This window comes from Pristis pectinata, chromosome 10, assembly GCF_009764475.1.
Source record: "Pristis pectinata isolate sPriPec2 chromosome 10, sPriPec2.1.pri, whole genome shotgun sequence".
Taxonomy (NCBI): Eukaryota; Metazoa; Chordata; class Chondrichthyes; order Rhinopristiformes; family Pristidae; genus Pristis; species Pristis pectinata.
Window position 1 is genome coordinate 7,266,846 of NC_067414.1, and position 18,920 is coordinate 7,285,765.

The 18,920-nt window shown below is 44.6% G+C and overlaps 1 protein-coding gene across 1 annotated transcript in view; it reads left to right on the top strand.

Moving 5' to 3' along the window:
• Positions 1-18,920, top strand: part of LOC127575150 (uncharacterized) — a 172,045-nt gene that overhangs the window by 90,164 nt on the left and 62,961 nt on the right. The window contains exon 8 of the mRNA XM_052024841.1: positions 17,583-17,735. Coding sequence (XP_051880801.1) covers positions 17,583-17,735 — 153 coding nt within the window. The remainder of the gene's footprint in view (positions 1-17,582; positions 17,736-18,920) is intronic.

The following is an 18,920-nucleotide window of genomic DNA, read 5'->3' on the forward strand; positions in this document are numbered from 1 at the left end:
TCTGCAAACCCATTGAAAAAGCTCCTCAATTATTTTTTCCTGAACTTGCCCGACTGCCGTGAAGTCTTTTCCCTTTCAAGTTATTTATGAGTGTATGGCAGGGAAGAACACAGGAGGGCTCTGGTGAGAGGAATGGTGAAGAGAAAGGGCAAGGTGAGGGTGAAAGGCAGAAAAATAGGTGATGATGTCTGGAGTCTGTCAGCAGGGGTCTGTGTGTGTGGGCACATAAGGATGCGCGGGTTGAAACTCTCTGGCTTGGCATTCTGTGATTTGGCAACTTCCGTGGTCCACCGTAGTGTAGCGGTTAGCGTAACGCTATTACAGCACCAGCGACCCCGGTTCAATTCCTGCCGCTGTCTGAAAGGAGTTTGTACGTTCTCCCCATGTCTGCGTGGGTTTCCTCCGGGTGCTCCAGTTTCCTCCCACATTCCAAAGACGTACGGGTTAGGAAGTTGTGGGCATGCTATGTTGGCGCCGGGAGCATGGCGACACTTGCGGGCTGCCCCCAGAACACGCTACGCAAAAGATGCATTTCACTCTGTGTTTCGATGTACGTGTGACTAACAAAGAAACCTTATACCAATATGTCGAAAGAAAAATATTGGCAAAAGTTAATGTGGGTCCCTTGCTAAAACAGAAGAAATTACACTGGGAAATAAATAAATGATTGAACAATTAAAAGAGAATTTTTAAAATTTGTCTTCATGAAAAATGTACAGAACGACTTTTGGAAATAGTTGAGAAGAACAGGTCGAGAGTGAAAGATGATCTGAAAGAAACCAGCATTAGCAAAATATTACTTAATGGGATTGAAAGGTGATAAATCCCCAGGACCTGATGACCTGCATCCCAGGAAGGGGGTTGTGGAGATGTTGGTTGCATCGGTGATCATCTAACAAAATTTGGTGGATTCAAAACCGGTTCACCCAGATTGGAAAGTAGCAAATGTAACCCTAGTGATTTAGGAGGGAGAGAGAAAATGGGGTTGAGATAGGGTAGATAATCAGAGTCTTTTTCCCAGGGTAGAAACACCAAATAATAGAGGACATGAATTTACAGTGAGAGGGGGGAAGTTTAAAGGAGATGTGCAGGGTAGTTTTTTTACACAGAGAGTGGTGGGTGTGCCTTGAACAGGCTACCAGGGGTGATGGTGGAAGCAGATACGATAGTGGTGTTTGAGGGGCATTTAGAGAGACACATGAACGTGCAGGGAATGGAGGGATGTGGATCATGTGCAGGCAGATACATTTGTCTATGGCAGATTTAGTAGCTGAGATCACCATCCAGTCCTCACCCAGTCTTCAGAGTGGAGACACTGTCCAATGTGTTTTGTGGTTACACTATCACACTTTGCAGGGATAGATTTAGCAGCTCAAAACAGGACATCTTTGGGGTGCAGTGGGAAGTAGCAGGGTTGTATTCTAAAGCAATCTGTAATCTCATAACACTCATATCAATCTCTGTAAGCAATCTGGATTCCCTTGACATTCAACACCATCACAATCGTTGAATCCTACATATCTCTCAACATCCTGGGAGTGGTTTGGTGGTGGTACAGCTGGTGGCCACTACCACTGGCCAGAAACCTAATTGAATTTGCCACGTTAGTACAAACTCAGGTTTCAATCTGCGAAGAGTAACCCCATTCTTGACTCCTCAGTGTGGACAGAAAGGGGAGAAATTATATGGGCAATAAGGAAAAGGTAGAGAAAGCAAACAAATATGTCTTCGTTCACAAAGGCACAGAAAAGCTTCCAGGAGGAACAGAGAGATACAGAACCGGATTGATTGAGGAGCTCAAAGAGATGAGCAGAGTTGAAGAATTAATACTGGAGAAAATAAAGGTGCTGAAAGTTCCCAGGTCATAATGATCTCATCCCATGGTCTTGAATGGAGATAGTGGATCCACTGGTTGTCATTTTCCAAAATTCCATAGATCCGAGATGGTTCCTACAGATTGGAAGGTGACGAATGTAACCACATGATTTAAAAAGTTGGAGATTTGGCGGTTACAGATTAGTGAGGATGACATTAGTAAAAAGACAAATGCTCAAATCTACTAATGATCAAGAGGTTGTAAGGCACTGAGAAAATAATATTGAATTGGACGCGTGCATGAAAGAGAAATCAGCTTTGGAGAATTTTTTGCGGTTGTTAGCAGTACAATAGATAAGGCAGAAACAGTGGTGTGGTGTGTCGAAACTTTCAGAAGGTCTTTTCATTAGGTACCACACAAGAGATTATGAAGCAGAATTGGAGAATTGAAGTCAATGGTCAGAAGGGGAGAGTTGGAATAAAGAGGTCATTTTTGGGTTGGGAGTCTGTGGGCTGCCTCAGACAGCCACCTATTTACAATCTACATTAACAAGCTGGATGACGGGATCAAGTGCAATATATCCAAGTTTGCTGATGATACAAAGCTTGCGGCCAGTATGGGCTTTGAAAAGGATGAAGGAAGGTTTCAGGAGGCTCAGTCAGTGAGTGACAACGTGGCAGATGGAATATAGTATAGAAAAATATGCGGTAATCAATTTTGGTAGAAAAAAATAGAAGGATGGGGTTTTGTTTAAATAGTGAGAGGTTGAGGATGAAGAAGGCTCTCAATTTCCCTCCAACTAATGTAATGGGCAGCCAGAACTGCACACGATACTCTGATTGCGGCCTAACCAAAGTTTTATACAGCTGCAACATGACTTCCTGACGCTGATACTCAATGCCCCGACCGATGAAGGCAAGCATGCCATACACCTCCTTTACCACCCTATCTACTCGTGTGGCTACTTGCAGTGAGCTATGGACTTGGACCCCAAGATCCCTCTGTACATCAATGCCCCTAAGGGTCCTGCTATTTACTGTACACTTTACCCTTACATTTGACCTCCCGAAGTGCAAATTAAATGTTGTGGCTTTTTCCAGCATGAATTCTGTGGCCTTGATATCCTCATGTGTTTCTTCTGTCAATCAAAGCAGATGAATATTTGCTCAGCTGAAGGCCTTATTGGGTAGGTTGGCGCAAGTATTTTCCTACAGGGTATTAACAAAGTAAATGGGTTTTATCTCAATGATCCACTATCACTATGGTGTGTTGGCCTTCATTAGTCTGGGGTACTGGGTTCAAGAGCTGTGAGGTGATGTTGCAGCTCTATAGAACTCTGGTTAGACCACACTTGGAGTATTGTGTTCAGTTCTGGTCGCCTCATTATAGGAAGGATGTGAAAGCTTTAGAGAAGGTGCAGAGGAGATTTACCAGAATGCTGCCTGGATTGGAGAGCAAGTCTTATGAGGATAGGTTGAGCGAGCTAAGGCTTTTCTCTTTGGAGAGGAGGAGGATGAGAGGTGACTTGATAGAGGTGTACAAGATAATAAGAGGCATAGATCGGGTGGACAGTCAGAGACTTTTTCCCAGGGTGAAAATGGCTAACATGAAGGGGACATAATTTTAAGGTGATTGGAGGAAGGTATAAGGTGGACGTCAGAGGTAAGTTTTTTACACAGAGAGTGGTGGGTGTGTGGAACACACTGCCGGCAGAGGTTGTGGGGGCAGATGCATTAGGGACATTTAAGAGACTGTTAGATAGCCACATGAATGATAGAGAAATGGAGGGCTATGTGGGAGGGAAGGGTTAGATAGATCTTAGAGCAGGGTAAAATGTCAGCACAACATTGTGGGCCGAAGGGCCTGTACTGTGCTGTAATGTTCTATGTTCTATGTTTTATCAAGTGGATCCTAACCAGCATTTATAGTCAATGAAACGAGATGACTACAGGACTGCAGCGTCAGTAATGAGGGCACAAGAGAGACTGGAGATCTGGAACTGCACACAAAATGCTGGAGGAACTCAGCGGGTCAGGCAGCCTCTGTGGAGGGAAATGGACAGTTGACATTTCGGGTTGCGACCCTTCATCAGGACTGGAAAGAAAGAGAGGAGAGAGCCAGTATGAAAGGGTGGGGGGGGGGAAGGGGTAGAGCAAGAGCTGGCAGGTGATAGGTGGATCCAGGTGAGGGGGCTGATAGGCAGATGGGGGAGGGGGGAGAGTGGGAACGGTGTCAGAAGCTGGGAGGTGATGGGTGGAAGTGACAAAGGGCTGAGGAGGATGGAATCTGATATGAGGTGAAGGTGGAGCACGGAATAAAGGGGAGGTGACAAGGGGAACTGGAGGGAGGAATGTGCGGGTGACGGGCAGGTCGAGAGGGTGGGAGAGGGGAAAGAGAAGGGGTGATGGGGGGACTGGAGGGATAAGCGAAAAAAATGGGGGGGGGGACAGAGGGGAGACGTTACTGGAAGTTTGAGAAATCGATGTTCATGCAGTCAGGTTGGAAACCACCAAGGCGGAATACAAGGTGCTGCTTCTCTAACCCGCGTCTGGCCTCAACAGTAGAGGAGGCCATGGACGGACACGGGAACAGAGAGTGGAATTAAAGTGACTGGCCAACAGGAGATCCTGGCTGTTACGGCAGACGGAGCGAAGGTGCCGGTTGAGCAGTATTTATATGATATGCTTTAACTAATTTAGGTCTTTCAGTAACTTTGACATCAGGTTGTCACACCTAGTAATTGCTAAATTCATATATTTAGGATTTTTGTTAATTTATTATCTGTAATTATCATTACAATATCCTCAAGTCATTAGTGGTCACTCAAAAGACTACCAGTGTGGGTTTGTAACTGAAGCCCTGACCATTGTAACCGTTGTCACAGAACAGCATATGGTTGAGAATGGGGATAGAGATTAAGCATAGACATAGATGACTGATAATCTGCCCAGACTAACGGCTGACATTGTTGTGTCTAGATTGAACAAAGTAAGATACTCTCTCGCAGTTGTTGATTACTTTTGAGAGCCATTGAGAAATTTCTCTGAGAGGCATCATCTCGTTGGTTTTACCTTTAGTTCTCCTTTAGCTGATTTTAGATTGAATAGGGTGCACACTGACGAAAGGTACACTTGATCTTGGAGACTGACTGGCTTTATTCCAATGATTACTGTATTCTTTCTCTTTAATAATGATGATTTGACGAGTTATTACCTGGGCGTCAACATCTCAGAGGATCTATCCTGGGCCCAACACATTGATGCAATCATGAAGAATGCACATGAGCGGCTCTACTTCATGAGGAGTTTGAGGGGAGTTGGTCTGTCACCAAAGACTCTTGCAAATTTCTACAGTTGTACGGTGGAGAGCATTCTGACTGGTTGCATCACCGCCTGGTGTGGAGGCTCCAATGCGCAGGAACGCAAGAGGCTGCAGAGGGTTGTAGACTCAGCCAGCTCCATCACGGGCACAACCCTCCCTACCATCGAGGACATCTTCAACAGGCGGTGCCTCAAGAAGGCAGTAAGCACCCTCACCACCCTGGATATGGCTTCTTTGCATTACTACCATCACAGAGGAGGTACAGGAGCATGAAGACCCACACTCAATGTTTCAGGAACAGCTTCTTCCCCTCCACCATCAGATTTCTGAACGGTCCATGAACCCGTGAACACTACCTCATTATTTCTTTTTGTTTTCCACTCTTTATTTATTTTTGTAACTTATGGTAATTTTTATGTCTTGCACTGTACTGCTGCTGCAAAACAACAAATTTCACACCATCTGTCAGTGATAATTAACCTGACTCTGATTCTGCAGAGCTGTGCTTCAAGGGCCGAGAAGAGGGATTAACCTAAAGTTCATTTTTTGCCACCACAGACACAATCGCTTCCTCCAGTGTCGTGTATTTCTACACATGAGTTTTTTAATAGCGCTCAAGGAGCCACCCTAGCTATGTGGTCAACGCTAGATATCAGGAAACAAGATCCATGAAATGACATCAAAGATGATGATACACAAGGGACATTTTGGATAACACTGAGATTTATAACAACTCCCTGGGCATTGCTCAGTGTAAATGTTTTAAACATTGTTGTGGATTTTGCTCCAAATCCCTTGCCTCCATCACATTGATTGCTTCTGTCCATAATCTGTTGTCAGTCAACAACTTTAGAGGTCCTGTGCCTGACATTCTTCATTGGGATCATTTATCAGGACCTTGTCTCACTGTGACATTAGATTCACACCCACCAACATGCACCTGACAGTGAAAACACATGTTAAAAACACAATGCTTCCTTACACAATCAGTGCAGCTGGCTGCTGGTTTCAAGTCACTGGTATTTGTCCCTTCACGATGACATTTGAAGATCAGAAATTCCTAAGGGCTTGCTTAAAGCCCACTCAGTAATTTACATAAATAGAAATTTGTCAGCACAGTTCTCTGGTGCAACCTCAGCATTACTGGCACTCAAATTATCATTCCATGCACCGTCAGTGTGATCATGCAAACACTCACATTTCTTCCACTCAGTTGAGGAATGAAGACTGTATTGTTACGTTAACTCCAAGTCCCCAAGCCCCACAGCAGGTGAGAGTTTGAATAAATCATTGATCTAATGTAAATTGCATTATAGTTACTATTTTGTTTATGGATTTGTATTCTGTGGGCTGGGTTCTGTTGATGTTGTGCAGTGTGTTTCTACGTTTCATTTAAAAGAAGAAATGAAAGGCCAATTGCTCAAACCATAAATTGCAGTGTTTCCTTCTGACCGACTAATTATACTTGGTGACTGACTGTGATCTTCCTGCGTGATATTGCAAATTAAATCTGCCTTTGGAAGTATTCTGGGAACTACAGCAAGAGAGGTTCAAAGATAATGGATTGTAGAATCAAAGAGCCAGGGAATGGTTGCAGCACAGATGGAGATCGTTCAGCCCATCATGTCCGCACTGGTTCTCTACCAGAGCATCTCTCTAGTTCCACTCACCAATCCTTTCTCTGCAGCCTTGCAAACTTTCTCCATGATATATCTACCCAATTCCATTTTGAATGCCACAATGGAACCTGCTTCCATCACATCTGTGAACACTGCATTCCAGAGCACAACTGTACGTGGTGTAAAAATAGTTTTCCTCACAACACGATCCATTCTCTTCCCCTTTACTTTGTACCTGTTTGTTGCTCCAGATTCCAACATCTGCAGTCTCTTGTGTCTCTGTGTTGTCAAAAGCCTTCTGGATGTCCATGTACACCACATCCACTGCAGTACCCTCATCAACTCTATCTGTTAATTCATCGAAAAGTCTACCAAATTGGTTAACTATGATTTGCCCTTAACAAATCCAAGCTGGTTTGTTTTACTTCATTCATTTCCTCTGGGTAACTACTAATCCTGCCCCAAATTAATGTTTATAAACCTTTTCCCATCTTTGAGCTTAAGCTGACTGCCCTGTAGTCACTGAGCCTACCCCTACTCCTTTTGTGACTAGGGTGTAACATTTGCCATTGTCCAGTCCTCTGGCATCATTCCTACAACCAAAGGGCTCCGAAATATTATGATTGGAGAACCACATCAGAGAATGTACAAGTTCTACACAGACCATTGTGTTGTAGAACAGAGGAACCAGGGAGTACAAGTTCCCTGAAAGTGGTGTCACAGGTAGACACGGTGGTGAAGAAGGCTTTTGGCACGCTGGCCTTTATCACAGGGCATTGAGTATAGAAGTTGGAAAATTATGTTGAAGTTATACAAGATGTTGGTGAGACTACATTTGGAATATTGTGTACAATTTTGGTCACCCTGCTACAGGAAAGATGCCACTAAGCTGGAAAGAGTGAAGAGGAGATTCACGAGGATGTTGCCGAGACTCGAGGGACTAAATTATGGAGAGAGGTTGAGCAGGTTGGGATTTTTTCATTGGAGCGTAGGAGAATGAGGGGTGATCTTATAGAGGTGTATAAAGTTATGAGGGGCATAGATAGGGTGAATGCACTCAGTCTTTTTCCCAGGGTTGGGGTATCAAGAACTAGAGGGCATAGGTTTAAGGTGAGAGGGGAGAGGTTTATTAGGAACCTAAAGGGGCAACTTTTTTTAACCAAAGAGCGGTCAATATATCGAACGAGCTGCCAGAGGAAGTGGTTGAGGCAGGTACATTAACAATATTTAAAAGGCAGTTGGACAAGTACATGGATAGGAAAGGTTTAGAGGGATATGGGCCAAATGCGGGCAAATGGGACTAGCATAGATGGGAATCTTGCTTGGCATGGACCAGTTGGGCCGAAGGGCCTGTTTCTGTGATGTATGACTCTATGACTATGCCAGAGGTCAGAACTGAACCCAGGTCATTGGAATTGGGAGTGTTACGTACCAACAACAATAGAAACACAAAGAGCCATGTATGAATGTTAGAATCTATTTATTAAGAACTACTTGTAATAATAAGAGAAGTAAAAACGTTAGATATTAAACATTGACCCCAAAAATAAACTCAATGCGTGTGTGTGTGGCAAGTTCCCAAACCCCAAGTCTAGGAATAGTTCTCAAAATTTAGTTCAGCAAGTCATAAGGTAGGATGATGAGCAAAGGCTTTTGAAAACCACAGTAGATGTCGAGAAAATGTAGAGAGAATTTACGAAATCCACATGTTCCATGATGGAACCCATACAACACCTCAATCACCGATGATCTCCATTGCTTTGTTCCAAAGTATCTGCCACCGCGAGGGCACTTGATACATGGCTGCCCACAGAAATACCTGCTTCCCAGTACAGGTTAACGACAAAGTGGACTCCACAAATTGCTCCAAAAATCCATACATAGATTGTATAGTGACAGTGACCGCTATTGTTCTTCATCCATTGATGCAGAGACCAGCAGTCAGTCTCTCTCCCTCTCCCTCTCCCTCTCCCTCCCTCTCTCTCTCTCTCTCTCCAACTCTCTGTGTGCAATAGCCAATATGCTCCAGTTATAGTCTTGCTGTCTTGCAGTTAACACCACACACACACACACACACTACTACTCACTAACTCACTACTGTCCAGGTGCCTTAAAGGGATACTCACCAAGTAGCAACCTGGCTCGTAACAGGAGGCAGCAGCTCCACCACAGTGCCACTGTGCCAATCTCCTGCATGTCCCTGCTGAAACTGGATCAAGCCTGAATTTCAGACTTTCTCATTTATTTCCGCTCAAGGATCAGACAGAGTTCATAGGTAGGAATGGGTAATCTCCACCTGTACTTGATTAACTCCTGCACTTCCCTCAAAATACAACGATGTATTCCACTCAGTCCTGGTTCCTAACTTACTTTAAGTTTAGCCAGTTTTTCCAATGCATCCCTCTTATTGTCTACCTGCACTGCACTTTCTCCATAGCTGTTACACTTCATTCTGCCTTCTGTTATTGTTTTATCTTGTACTACCTCAATGCACTGTGTAATGAATTGATCTGTACGATCGGTATGCAAGACAAGTTTTTCACTGTATCTCGGTACATGTGACAATAATAAACCAATTCCAATTCCAATTATATTTTTAACATATCCAATGTCTCTTCCCTCACATTGGAAATACCATCTTCCCTGGTGAAGACGGATGCAAATTACTCATTTTGCATCTGTTTATGTCTTTAAAGGGTATGTGAAATCTGAAATAAAGATATACTTTTCTGGAAAATTACAGCAGATAAGTCACCAACACGGGAACACGAGTGACTCCACTCTTCATTGTGGACTCACTCATTGCCTTCTGAGTCGCAAACTTAGAATGTCAGGAAGACCTGCTGCTCAGATTGCATTTATGAAGAGTGAAACACTTATCATTTTTGACACTACTTTATGTCATGCAAGCCTACTATTCAAATGGACCTCAAGGCTGCCAGAAGACAAGCAAAGGCTTCTGTGGCTACTGAGAAAGTGGTCACAATTGCCAAGAAGTTGGAGTTATGGGTCAGTGTCTATGAAGGAAAAGAGAGGGTTAACGTTCTACATTCCTTCCAGCATACTACGTCACCAGTTCAGGTGGAAATAAATTGGGGAAGTCTGGAAACCAGGAAACTGGGCTTCATCCCACTCTGGGCTGCAGTTTCTGCAGTGGTACAATGAGCAAAACTGCTGCCTCCAAGCTGCACCAAGATGGATTCAACCCCAGCCTCAGGTGCTGTCTGCATGGAGTTTGCATGTTCTCCCTGTGAGTGTGTGGGTTTCCTTCAGGTGTCCCGGTTTTCTCCCACATCCCAAAGATGTGTGGATTCATAGGTTAATTGGCCGTTGTAAATTGCCCCTAATGTGTTGGTGAGTGGTAGAATCTGCTGGGTATTGGTATTGTTTTATTATTGTCACTTGTACCGAGATAAGATAAGATATCTTTATTAGTCACATGTACATCGAAACACACAGTAAAATGCATCTTTTGCGTAGAGTGTTCTGGGGGCAGCCCGCAAGTGTCGCCACGCTTCCGGCGCCAACATAGCACGCCCACAACTTCCTAACCCGTACGTCTTTGGAATGTGGGAGGAAACCAGAGCACCCGGAGGAAACCCATGCAGTCACGGGGAGAACGTACAAACTCCTTACAGACAGCAGCCGGAATTGAACCCGGGTTGCTGGTTCTGTAAAGTGTTACGCTAACTGCAATGCTACCGTGCAAAGCTTCTTTCGTGCATATGGCAGATCATGCACATGATCAGGCAGGATCATACCACACATAATTACATCAAGATAGTAAAAAGGAAAACAGAATGCAAAATATAGTGTTGCAGTTACAGAGAAAGTGCAGTGCAGGTAGACAAATAAAGTGCAAGGGCTAGAATGAAGTAGGTTGTGAGATCAGAGTTCAAGAGCTTATCTTTTAGCAGGTAAGAAGTATTTGAGGGGAATGTGGGGAGAATAAAAAAAAATGAGGTTAATTCAGGATTCTGTGCTGTATGATTGTTATCTAGGTGTTCCAACTAAGTGCGCCAGAGGGCTGATGGTCTGTTTATACCAGGGGTTCCTTCATCCTTTGCCTCCCCTCCCCCCCCCCCCCCCCCCCCCCCCCCCCCCCCCCCCCCCCCCCCCCCCCCCCCCCCCCCCCCCCCCCCCCCCCCCCCCCCCCCAGGGATATGGTACATGTTCAAACCTTGGTGGGCTCAGAAAAGCAGCGGGAGTCTTTTGAAGGAGTGAAGTGAGAATGATAATGTGGGTGCAGATCTGTGAAGTCACCTGACTTTGAAGGTGAACTTGGTCAGGAAGAATATTTATCTCGGTTCTATCATTATGTAGGAGCTGTTTCTGTTGCTGATAAAAAGGAAAATGTTCCTCTGAACATGCCAGAGTTTATTTTAAAAAGAAAACTGGTGTAGCATACTGATGAACTTCCAACTGGCAGATGAGCCAAGCTCTCAGGAATACTGTCTTGAGAAGCAGTTGAGGAATTCTGTAGTCAGAGCCTGTCGCTTTAACTTTGCACTGTGGAGGTTCTGAGACCAGGTTTTCTACGCTAAGCATGATGAGTTGGTCTGAGTTTAAAAAGTTTTTGTATGAGTCAAAACTTAGAAATGCAGTAAAGGAAACAGTAACAGACTTCAGGAGAATTGGAATTGGTTTATTATTGTCACTTTTACCGAGGTACAGGGAAAAACTTGTCTTACATGCTGTTCGTACAGGTCAATTCATTACACAGTGCATTGAGGTAGTAAAGGTAAAACAATAACAGAATGCAGAATAAAGTGTAACAGCTACAGAGAAACTACAGTGCAGGCAGACAATAAGGTGCAAGGTCATAACGAGGTAGATTGTGAGGTCGAGAGTCCATCTTATTGTGCTAGGGAAGCGTTGAATAGTCTTATAACATCGGGATAGAAGCTGTCCTTGAGCCTGGTGGTACATGCTTTCAGGCTTTTGCATCTTCTGCCTGATGGGGGAGGGGAGAAGAGAGAATATCCGGGGTGGGTGGCATTTTTGATTATGCTGGCTGCTTTACCGAGGCAGCAAGAAGTGCAGACAGAATAAAACAACCTGAAAATGTACCCATGAAACTTCACACTGAGCACTGTGAAGTAATGCAGTTTGATAGAAATGCAGGCTGCGCCCAGAACACTCCATGCAAAGGTACATTTCACCGTGTGTTTCGATGTACATGTGACTAATAAAGATATCTTACATCTTATCTTAATGAGGAGAGGAATATGAATTAAATGGCACAATTTGATAAGGTGTGCAGGAGCAGATATAAATGAGTGTACGGAGAAAACTTTCAAGATGTAAGGCTGAGTGGAGAATCTCTGAAACACTGGCTTTTGAAGGAAATGGAAGGAATGTAGGCTATACCTTTCTAACTCACTTGGTGGGTTTGAGCTGGAATACTGTCGTCTGTTCAGGTCACCACACTCTAGGAAGGATGTTGAGGAAGAGACGTAGAGGGATTTAAGTCAAAGACAAGTTTATTGTCATATGCACAAGTCCATGTGTGCACAGGTGCAATGAAAAACTTACTTGCAGCAGTATCACAGGCACACGGCATCAGATAAGCAGCATTCACAAGAAAAGCATAAGTTAAACATAAATTATACACAATCGTCACAAGAAAGAACATAATTAGAACAAAAAAAAGTACATCTTAGTGCAAAGTGGTCATACTGTTGCTAAACTGAGGTAGTGATTAGGATCGTGCTGGTTGGTTCAAGAACTGAATGGTTGAAGTAGCTGTTCTTGAACCTGATGGTGTGGGACTTCACTCTCATCGACTCTCCTACCGTCTCCTTAGTTATTCTCTTTTTCTTAATATATGTATAAAATGCTTTGTGATTATCCTTGATCCTGCTCACCAAGGACATGTTGTGGCCCCTTTTGGCCTTTCTATTCGCTTGCTTGAACACTTTCCGACAGTCTTTAAATTCCACAAGGGCCCAGTCTGATTTTAGCTTCCTAAACCTTACATATGCTTCCTTTTTCTTTCTGACTAAATTTAGGACCTCTTGAGCCATCCAAGGTTCCCTTACCTTACCATCCTTGTCCTTATTCCTTACCGGAACATGCCGATCCTGAACTCCGATCAGCTGGTCTTTAAACAACTCCCATAGGTCAGACGTGAAGTTGTCCGACAGCAGCTGCTCCCAATCCTCGCCCCTTAGTTCCAGTCTTATCCTGTTGTAAATTGCCCTCCCCTAATTTAGTACCTTCCCGCAAGATCCGATTTTTTAGTGGCTGGACAAACTTGGGCTCTTTTCTCTGGAGCGGCAGAGGCCGAGGGGTGATCTGTTGGAAGTGTATAAAACTATGAAGGGCAGAGATAGGGTGGACAAGCAATATCTTTTTCCTATTATTGAGCGATCCAATACCAGAGGGCATGCATTTAAGGTGAGAGGAGGTAGGTTCAGTACAGACGTGAGAGGTACGTTTTTTACTGAGAGAGTGGTGGATGCCTGGAATGCGTTGCCTGATAGGGTGGTGGAGGCAAATTCATTGGGGGCTTTAAAGAGGTGCTTGGATGGGCGCATGAATGAGAGGAAGATGAAGGGATATGGGCATTTTGTAGGTAGGAGTGAATAGCTATGTCAGCACAACGTCATGGGCCGAAGGGCCTGTTCTGTGCTGTACTGTTCTATGTTCTATGTTTATCCTTACTCATAACTATCTTACAACATAATGAGTTGTGGTCACTATTCCCAAAATTTTCACCCACTATCAGGTCTGTCACCTGGCCTGGCTCATTTCCCAAAAGTAGGTCCAGTATGTTCTCTCCTCCAGTTGGACTCTCCACAGACTGTTTCAAGAACCCCTCTTGGATGCACTGAAGAAATCCTGCCCCATCTAAGCCTTTGGTATTAAGCTCCTGTACCTCCTGCCTAATGGCAGCATTGAGAAGAGGGCACGGCCCGGATGGTGGGGGGTCCCCGATGACGGATGTTGCCTTCCTGAGACGTCGCCTCTTGTCGATGTCCTCGACGGTGGAGGGAGCTGTACCCGTGAGGGAACTGGCTGAGTCCATGAGTCCACCACTCTCTGTGGCCTCTTGCATTCCTGCACATTGGAATTTCCACATCATGTCATGATGCAACCAATCAGAATACTTTCCACTATACATCTGTAAGAAGTCTGTCAGAGTCTTCGATGATGAGCCAAATCTCCTTAAACTTCCAAGAAAGTAGAGATGCTGGCGTGCCTTCTTCATGGTTATACCTACAGTACGTGCTGGGCCCAGGATATATCCTCCAAGGTGTTGACACCCAGGAACTTGAAGCTGCTAACCCTTTCCACCGCAGACCCTTCAGTGAGGGTTGGTGCACGTTTGCCTGACTTACTACAGACTTGTGCGTAAATGTAATCCCTTCAACTGTGGTCCAGAGTGAATTATGTTAGTTCAGGATTAACGTCTTCACTGGCAGTTATGAGAGACTTCAGCTGGAATGAAATATAACAGAATTAATTGTGTAAATAAGGTGTCAGCAAGTTAAATCATTTAAGAACAGCAATGCCACTGGCAGAGGAGAAGGGCCCCGCAATAAGTGCCAACATCTCTCCTTGATGAATGAGGAAGCGGTGTCAGAGGTGGAGGCTACAGTGTTTAATGTTACTTGTTAGTCAGTTTCTTGATTATTTGAATTGTCTTTTCAGAAAAAAGAAAATCAGGGAGTTCCATGAAATGTAACATTTTAAGCTAGTAAGAGCTTTCTACTGATAACATCGGGTCCAAAATAAGGGCCAAAAAATTGGTTTGGCAATAAATTGGACTTTGAGATGTGTTGATTCCAACATGGGATATGTTGATCCCAAACAAGTGGAAACAGTTTATTTTTGTTGACTAAATTTTACAGCTGATTTGTTTTCCGATGGGTGGAAAACTCTCTGCTCTCCCTCATCTCCATTCTCCTTCCTGTCTCTGTCTCTCTCTATCTCTCTCTGTCTCTGTCTCTCTCTCTCTGTTTTTCTCTCTCTCTCTTTCTCGCTCTCTTTGTCCCTTTCTGTCTTTCTGTCTCTCTGTCTCTGTCTGTGTTGCTATCTCTTTCTATCTGTCTCTCTCTGTCTCTCTCTCTCTCTGTCTCTCTCTCTCTCTGTCTCTCCACATCTAACCTTCATTAATTCCGTAAGAGACTAATTATGATGCCAATGATGAAACATCGTTAGCGTTTTTCTGTTACTAAATAATTTTCACTTCATGAAAGTTATATGGAGACAGTAACAGCTCAAAACATGCCTGAATAGCCTTTGTCTCACTTTGGTGCAACGTAACTGACTTTTAGATATCAGAAGCTAATCCATGATCTGACCTTTTAAGACAGGAATGTTGGTTGGTGTCTTCCTGTTAGTTCTGTGACATTACACCCCTTTGATGGTGTTTATGTTTTTATTTAATCCAGATATTTTTTTCCTGGGAGTGTTCACTTTGTTGTATTTAATGTAGGTTTGGGGAGGCTTTGAATTATGCTACTAATATTGAACATATGATTATGTTTGCAGATTAGTCAGGATGCTGCTTACCTCTCGATTATTCAACACAGAGTATATTGTTTTCATGACTTTTTTAGCTATGGTTTGAGATATTGTCACAAAATAAATCATACTTCTGATCGTAGGTTGATAGGGTTGTTAAGAAGGTGTATGGTGTGTTGGCCTTCAATAGACAGGGTATTGATTTCAAGAGCTGTGAGGTAATGTTGCAGCTCTATAAAACTCTGGCTAGACCGCACTTGGAGTATTATGTTCAGTTCCAGTCGCCTCATTATAGGAAGGACATGGAAGCTTTAGAGAGGGTGCAGAGGAGATTTACCAGGCTGTTGCCTGGATTAGAGAGCATGTCTTATGAGGATAGGTTGAGCGAGCTAGGGCTTTTCTCTTTGGAGAGAAGGAGGATGAGAGGTGACTTGATAGAGGTGTACAAGATAATAAGAGGCATAGATCGAGTGGACAGTCAGAGACTTTTTCCCAGGGCGACAATGGCTCACATGAAGGGGCATAATTTTAAGGTGATTGGAGGAAGGTATAAGGGGGATGTCAGGGGTAAGTTTTTTACAGAGAGCGTAGTGGTTGTGTGGAACGCAGTACTGGCAGAGGTTGTGGGGGCAGATACATTAGGGACATTTAAGAGATTCTTAGATAGCCACATGAATGATAGAAAAATGTAGGGCTATGTGGGAGGGAAGGGTTAGATAGATCTTAGAGCAGGATAAAATGTCGGCACAACATCGTGGGCCGAAGGGCCTGTACTGTGCTGTAGTGTTCTATCTTCTATGTTCCATCCACCCAGTACACACATAATTCACCCACAGGCTTTCCTCTCCCTCCCCCCTCTCCCCTCCCCCACATCCTCCCCTCGATCTGGTTCTGGTTCCTTCTGCCATACACCTCTCCCCTAATGGTTCCCATTCTCACCACCTTTACTCATCAGATTCCAGCACAGAGTCATACAGCACGGAAACAGGCCCTTCAGCCCAACTGGTCCATGCTGACCAAAATGCCCCATCCAAGCTAGTCCCATTTGCCAGTGTTTGGCCCATAACCTTGTACACCTTTCCCACCTATGTACCCGTCCAACTGTCTTTCAAAAGTTGTTATTGTACTTGCCTCAACTGCTTCTTCTGGCAGCTCGTTCCACATGGATACCACCCTTTGTGTTAAAAAAGTGGCCCCTCATGTTCCTCCTCAATCTTTCCCCTCTCACCTTAAACCTATGCCCTCTAGTTCTTGATATCCCAACTCTGGGAAACAGACTGAGTCCATTCACCTTATCTGTGGCCCTCATGTTTTTATACGCCTCTGGTGCCTTCGTGTTCCTGCTAATCTCCCTCCAGCAGCTGTCTCCAACCTTCACCTTCCACCCTGCTCCATCTTCCTCTCATTTTTCCTCTCTCTGTCTGCCTCCACCTATCATCCGCCTGCCACCGTCTCCCAACTCCGACCCCTCCCCCTCCCCTACCTGGCCCAACCTGCCCGTCATCCTTCACCCCTCCTTGGTCCACCAATCACCACGGGCTCCTGTCTCACCACCCCCTCTCCTCTTTACACTGGCCATTTCCCCTCTCCTCTGTCAGTCCAGATGCAGGGCTTTGGCCCAAGACATTGACATTTCCTTTCCCCCTCACAGATGCTGCTCGACCCTCTGAGTTCCTCCAGCAGATTGTTTGATTCTTCTGATAGAACATAGAACAGTACAGCACGGGAACAGGCCCTTCAGCCCACGAAGTTGTGCCAAACTAATTAAACTGGTAATTAAATGCCCAACTAAACTACTCCCTTCTGCCTACGCAATATACAAATCCCTTCATTCTCTGCATATTCATGTGCCTATCTCAGAGCCTCTTGAATGCCTCTATCATATTTGCCTCCACTGGCAGCACATTCCAGGCACCCACCACTCTCTGCGTAAAAAACATGCCCCGCACATCCCCTTTGAACTTACCCCCTCTCACCTTAAAAGCATGCTTTCTGGTATTAGACGTTTCAACCCTGGGAAAAAGATACCGGCCGTCTGCTCTGTCTATGCCTCTCATAATCTTATAAACCTCTTCCCTCAGCTTCTGCCCCTCCAGAGAAATCGACTCAAATTTGTCCAACCTCTCCTTGCAGCACATGCCCTCTAATCCAGGCAGCACCTGGTGAACCTCTTCTGCACCCTCTCCAAAGCCTCCACATCCTTCCTGTGACGGGACGACCAGAATTGAAAGCAATACTCCAGATGCGGTCTAACCACTGATCTTTACTGATGTCACCTTTGTGTTCACCACCAATGATTTTAAGAAAAGGAAGATTCAGAACCTAATTTAATTTCCAATGTATTGATCATATAGGTTCGCATTAATCAAACAGCCAAGCCTTTGGCCTTCACGTTTGTGCCAACCATTCGAAGACTTCCTGCTCACATTCAGATAATGGATGCCAGATTCTTGCATCAGCCTGGCAAGCAGCAAAACCCTGTGAGCAGTTCTTCAGTCATGAATGAGGTAATGCTATAATTTCCAACACTGCTGGTGTTTGCTTTCTCACTAAAGATTTGCTCATTAAATCACTTTTTAAGAAGCAGTCCTTCTGTTGTCAGTAGAAAATGAACTCAGCGCAGTACTAATATATTTTTTGGACCTCTCCTACTAATATACAAAACATTAAATATCCACGAGTGAAAAACAAGATACTGGAAGAGCTCAGCGCGTCGATCAGCATCTGCAGAGGGAAACGGACGGCTGACGTTTCAGGTCAAGACTCTTCATCTGGACTGGACCCACAACGACAAATCCAATTCCCTCCTCAGATGCTGCCTGACCCGCTGAGTTCCTCCCGCGTCTTGTATTTTGCTCCAGATTCCAGCATCTGCAGTCTCATGTGAGGAGGCGTACAGGAGTGAGGCAGATCAGCTGGTTGAGTGGTGTCACAGAAACAACATCATACTCAACATCAGCAAGACCAAGGAATTGATTCTGGACTTCAGGAAGGGGAAGTCGGGAGAACACACACCAGTCCTCATTGAGGGGTCCGCTGTGGAAAGGGTGAGCAACTTCAAGTTCCTGGACATCAACATCTCAGAGGATCTATCCTGGGCCCAACACATGGATGCAATTACAAAGAAGGCACGCCAGCTGCTCTACTTCATTAGGAGTTTGAGGAGATTTGGGATGTCATCAAAAGCTCTTGCAAATTTCTATAGATGTACGGTGGAGAGCATTCTGACTGGTTGCATCACAGCCTGGTATGGGGGCTCCAATGCACAGGATCGCAAGAGGCTGCAGAGGGTTGTAGACTCAGCCAGCTCCGTCATGGGCACAACCCTCCCCGCCATTGAGGACATATTTAAGAGGCGGTGCCTCTAGAAGGTGGCATCCATCACTAAAGACCTTCATCATCTGGGACATGCCCTCTTTTCATTACTACCATCGGGGAGGAGGTGCAAGAGCCTGAAGACCCAACGATTCAGGAACAGCTTCTTCCCCTCCGCCATCAGATTTCTGAATGGTCCGTGAACCCATGAACACTACCTCGTTATCGCTCTTTTGTGCTATTTATTTATTTATTGGTAACTTATAGTAATTTTTACATCTTTATGTCTTGCACTGTACTGCTGCTGCAAACCAGCAAATTTCACGACATATGTCAGTGATAATAAACCTGATTCTGATTCCAATTATCAACTTAAT